The 5983-nt window shown below is 37.1% G+C and overlaps 1 protein-coding gene across 1 annotated transcript in view; it reads left to right on the forward strand.

The window, feature by feature from the left end:
* The first annotated feature begins 1884 nt into the window (after positions 1-1884).
* The window catches only part of LOC109052641 (CXADR-like membrane protein), a 31210-nt gene continuing 27111 nt past the window's right edge, over positions 1885-5983 (forward strand). Inside the window, exons 1-2 of the mRNA XM_042749565.1 lie at positions 1885-2368; positions 5477-5620. Coding sequence (XP_042605499.1) covers positions 1999-2368; positions 5477-5620 — 514 coding nt within the window. The 5' untranslated portion in view covers positions 1885-1998. The remainder of the gene's footprint in view (positions 2369-5476; positions 5621-5983) is intronic.

A 5983-nucleotide genomic window follows, 5' to 3' on the forward strand; every position in this document is an offset into this window, starting at 1 on the left:
CATGCTAGAAACATGCTAGCAACATGCTAATAATGCTAGAAACATGCTAATAATGCTAGAAACATGCTAGTCACTTGCTAATCATGTTAGAAACATGCTAGTGACATGCTAATAATGCTAGAAACATGCTAGTCACTTGCTAATCATGTTAGAAAAATGCTAGTGACATGCTAATAATGCTAGAAACATGCTAGTCACTTGCTAATCATGTTAGAAACATACAAACAACATACTAACAATCCAATAAACAGCTAATCATGTTAAAACATGCTAGTAACATGCAAATAATGCTAGAAACATGCTAGTCACTCGTTAATCATGCTAAAGATGTCATTAACCGTGCAAAACATGCTAGTAACATGCTAATCATGCTAGAAACATGCTACTTACATGCTTAGTCACTTCAATCATGCTAGAAACATGTTAAATACATGATAGAAACATGCTAGTCACTTGCTAATCATGCTAGTAACAATGCTAATCATGCATACAATAATGCTAGAAACATGCTAATAATGCTAGAAAACATGCTAGTCACTTCATAATCAAGAAACATGACATGCTAGTGACATGCTAATAATGCTAGAAACATGCTAGTCACTTGCTAATCATGTTAGAAACATGCTAGTGACATGCTAATAATGCTAGTGACAAGCTAGTCACTTGCTAATCATGTTAAAACATGCTAGTAACATGCTAATCATGCTAGAAACATGCTAGTCACTTGCTAATCATGCTAAAAACATGCTAGTAACATGCTAATCATGGTAGAAACATGCTACTGACATGCTAGTCACTTGCTAATCATGCTAGTAACATGTTAATCATGATAGAAACATGCTAGTCACTTGCTAATCATGCTACGAACATGCTAGCAACATGCTAATCATGCTAGAAACATGCTAGAAAAATGCTAATAACTTGCTAATCATGCTAGAGACATGCTAATCACTTGCTAATCATGCTAGAAACATGATAGCGACATGCTAGTAACTTGTTAATCATGCTAGCAACATACTAGTAACTATATTATCATGCTAGAAACATGCTAGTGACATGTTAATCATGCTAGTGACATGTTAGTCACTTGTTAATCATGCTACGAACATGCTAGTAACATGCTAATCATGTTAAAACATGCTAACAACGTGCTAATCATGCTAGAAACAATGCTAGTGACATGCTAGTCACTTGCTAATCATGCTAGAAACATGCTAGTGACATGCTAGTCACTTGTTAATCATGTTACGAACATGCTAGTAACATGCTAATCATGTTAAAACATGCTAACAATGTGCTAATCATGCTATAAACATGCTACTAACATGTTAATCATGCTAGAAACATGCTAGTCACTTGTTAATCATGTTACGAACATGCTAGTAACATGCTAATCATAGCAATGTGCTAATCATGCTAGAAACATGCTACTAACATGTTAATCATGCTAGAAACATGATAGTGACATGCTAGTCACTTGTTAATCATGCTAGCAACATGCTAGTAACTAGCTTATCATGCTAGAAACATGCTAGTAACATCTTAATCATGCTAGAAACACTCTATAATTCACTTATAACATGCTAGAATCATGCTAGAAACATCATGCCATGTAACATGCCAATAGTAACATGTTAAACATAAGCATGCTTAATCTTGGTTGAGAAACATGCTAGTGATATGTTAGTAACTTGCCCAATCATGCTAGAAACATGCTTGATAACATGATAATCATGCTTGAAACTTTATCTTAGTGACATCTTAATAACCCATTAATCATGTTAGAGACATGCTAATCACGGTTAAACTTTTCAAACTTTTGGGTAAGTCACTTGCTAATCATGCTAGAAACATGATAGTGAAATGCTTTATTAAACTTCTCAAACTTTTTAAACATTTTTTTAAACTTTTTAAACTTTCTAAACTTTTCAAACTTTTGGGTAAGGCTTTCTCAAGCCAACTTAAAGTTTGTCTTGACTTAGTCTAGTTATAAATGTCATGCCACAGGCTTTCTTTTCTAAAGTCTCTCTCATTTCAGTGTCTCTGGATGTCACAGTAGAGGGTTTCATCGGTGGTTCTGTTGTCCTGCCGTGTTCTTCAACTGAACACAATCTTAAACTTCAAGAGGTTGATGTGAGCTGGAGACACAATGGCAGCAAAAATGTGTGTGATTTAATTCCACGCAGTAATTTAATGAGACATTACAGGACACACGATACAAAGAACAGAACCAAAACTTTCCCTGAAGGGTATGTGAGAGGAAATTTCTCCATCAAACTCTCTGGTCTCAATCACGCTGATGCAGGAGAATACATCTGTCTCATCACACCCTCAGATGAACAGGAGACTGTAGAGCTGATCATCAATGGTGAGTGAAAAAACAATCCCTGATTTTTTCACAAAAAATCTGATTTACGATTTAAATCGACCCCCCCCACCCAATCTCCTCACTTAAAATCAATATTCATATGACCAAGAAATCGTTCAAAACAAGTTTTAACTTTATTTTGATTTGATTTTACTTTCTGGGATTTGATCTGGATTTCCCCCTTGGGGTTAAAGTGCAATCAGAAACAACAAGCCTAAAAGACAAGACTGCAGGCCCTGCCATTCCCTGCTATTGTAAACAGTGAAAAACGCTACATAACATAAAATCTAAATATAACATTCTTATCCCCGCACTGTATGGCAGTTTGTAAATGTTTGTAAGACTGTCAGAGGTCTTCTACTATTTTTTTTCATGGGAGCTTCACACTGATAGGGCTAAATCAATCAGAGAGAGCCACTTTACCAAGCAAGTATCAAAAGTTACATCTAGTCACAAATAGCATGTCTTTTTATCAATCTGTCATCCCTGATATGCAATGCAATACAAAAGGCTATCATTCTTTATCATTTACTAGGCAAATTTGTAACTGAGAGAAGATGATTTATAAAAAAAAGTACAGCCTTTTAATGCTGGAAAGACTCCAAAGGTTTTTTTTTTTTTTTTTTTTTTTTTTTAAATTATTATACTAGAACCATGATGCATTTAACCATCTAAGTGCACACTCGGCGTTAAGTGCTGTTAAGATTAAAACTGACAACTCCGCAGTGAGACAGTGTCATGGATCGAGATTGCGAGCAAGTGTAAATATATTTTCTAGTCTATATTTCCATCTTGTATTGCTGCTGGTTTAGTTTTTAAATTATTTGTAAATAGAACAGACACTGTCTAACTGTGTCTAACGGACACAAGAGTTTTTGAGCCGCGTCCCGCTGTGCTTAAAGTCTGTCTAAACTTGATGACACCACACTACAGTTGCAAATCCTCTGAACGTAGTGTCAGTACATTTCGTCATACTATAAATAGAACGAGGCATCAGTTTACTGATGGGGATCGTGTCGCATTATGCTGCATCCAGTGTAGACAACATCACTGGGTTCTATTATCTTTGTTGGATCGTGCCACTCATGTCCGGTTTAGACATGGCATGAGTTTTTTAGTCTCAGCATCAGACGTCACGCCCACGGAATGTTGGCCAAACCATGAGTCTGAAGGTCTGGCTACGCGAGACTGAGTTTTTTTAATGGGTTATGTTATAGCCCTGCTTGTTTTTAATGTTTTTATCAAATATCTGTATTGACTGCATGATCATATCATTTTATTATTTACTGCCATGCGAGCCAAAAAGTAAAGCTTGGCGAGCCGCGCAACGAGTAACACTGCTGCAGGTTGCATTTTGGCATGTGTGCTTGTGCTGCCGCGTTCTTCATTTCGTAGGGCGAAACATCTCTCTCACTCTGCAGCATGTCTCTATGGCAAACTCGTTGGGGGAGGGTTGAGCCCATTTAGAACTAAGTGGACCTTAATCGAACGTGTCAAAAATAAAAAAAATAAAAATTAAAACAAATTCAAAAAAAATACAAACAACAAATTAAAGTTAATCGATAAAATTGGTTTAACGCCCAGCACCACTAAGAACATCTATTGAATTTACATTCCAAAATTAAAGTCATCATATGATGCGATTTTACATTTTTCCTTTCTCTTTGGAGTGTAACAAGCTCTTGGTGCATAAAGAAGATCTGTAATGTTGCAAAGACTAAAGTCTCAAATCCAAAGAGATATTCTTTATAAAAGTTGTCAACCACTCCCCCCTCAAAACGGCTCGTTCTAACACACCCCCACATATCTACGTCACAATGTGGGAAGATTTGCATAACTCCGCCCAAATGTTCACACAAAGAAAAATGGTGTAACTTTGATTCTTGCTGTTGCCGCTGCCATGTCGTGGAGTCGCTGTGTTTTGTTGTGAAAGTGAAACTACTTTGTTTGGCCTTCCAAAAGATTGGACACGACTAGAAATCAGTGGTTAAGTTTCAACACTGAAACTTGAAGTATTTCCCCTTAACACCGTTCTGGCACCAGTAAAGTTGGGCATTACAAACATTCCAAGGACAGTCTGGTACTTCTATGAGGACTGTTTCCTGAACCGGCAGCCTGCAATGCATCTGTGGCACAACGGCTGTTTCTATAAAGTTGGGCATTACAAACATTCCAAGGACAGTCTGGTACTTCTGACTCATAGCCTATAAGTACATATTTTATTTAAATCATTTGCCAATGATGATTCAAATGTGAGTTTTGAGCAGTGTAGAGTAGTGCTTGTTTGTTGTTTCTCCGGTCACAAATGCAGACATGGTTTTATGTTTACGCAGTGAGATACCCAGCACAATGTGTAAAAAGACAGTATAAGTCTTTATAATCAGTAATTATGTCCCAACTGGATGCAACAAATGCCTCGTTTGTAATGGGTTTTATTGCTTTTATCTTGTCTAGTGATGTCCGGATCGCAAACAAATCTTTCTATTTAACCAGTTCACCAAATCGAACTGAATCATTTGAAATGGTTCGCGTCTCCAGTACGCAATAATCCACAAATTACTTAAGTTATTCAGTTTATAAACGTGCCTTACACTCCCTCTGGACACCTAAATAAAACCAATAATCTCCGGAGTTATTCAGTTAGCCCTGCTTAACAGTACATTGACCAACCAAGCTAAAAGAGAACTGATGATGGATGTGTAATGAGCAGAGCAGCTGGATTGAGTCTCTCGTGCTGCTGGCCTGGGAGTACAGCATCACAGTATGTTAAGGGCGAATATTCGGCCACACGCTATGCGGCATTCGCCAATCATACCGAATTGGATAGGCTGACTAATCAGAGCACACATCTCGCTTTTTCAGACCGATGAGCTTTGTAAAAATCGACGATTTAATAAAGTCAGTATTGTAGAAGAGCAACAATAATGTACAGTTCCTGTGGAAAAATAATGTGGAACCTTTAAACCGCGATAAACATTACTACATTACACCAAATACACAAAATAATGTTCTTTTTAGCAGCATCATATGACCCCTTTAAAGCTGCTGTATATAAATGACAGGGATCTGTTGTCTTCATCACAGTGCAGTAATATTGTTTTCTCTCAGACTTTTTTGTTGTAGAACCAACAACAGAAAAAGGAAACCAAACCACTGATCAAGAAATCCAAGAAGAAATCAGACCAGACAGTGTCAAGAAATCATACCACAAGAAATCATGGCTTTTGATCCTGGTTGTCACTCTTATTAATCGTGATTCGTCTTTAATTATCATTAAAAATATTTTTAGAAGAAAGATCTCCAGCTGCCTTATGTCAGGTGAACAAGGCATAGGTTCAGACACTCAAGATTTTGAGACCCCTCCCACACTATAAAAAACAAACTTAACATCATATGATCGTGATAAAGCAGCTAAAGCAGGTGAATAACACAGATGTGCAGCTTTGCACAAGGAGTCAGAGGAGGAAGTTGAAACTTTCATTGTTTCTGCCGCGAAAGACGTTTGCTACACTAAGATTACCTAGTTGTGCCCAGGGAGCATTCCGGTCATATCAGCAAACCAAAGCAGAATCCCAAAAATTTTCCAAAGCATTTCTTTAAAAAATTTATTGTATT

The sequence above is a fragment of the Cyprinus carpio genome, chromosome B22, assembly GCF_018340385.1.
Source record: "Cyprinus carpio isolate SPL01 chromosome B22, ASM1834038v1, whole genome shotgun sequence".
Classification (NCBI taxonomy): domain Eukaryota; kingdom Metazoa; phylum Chordata; class Actinopteri; order Cypriniformes; family Cyprinidae; genus Cyprinus; species Cyprinus carpio.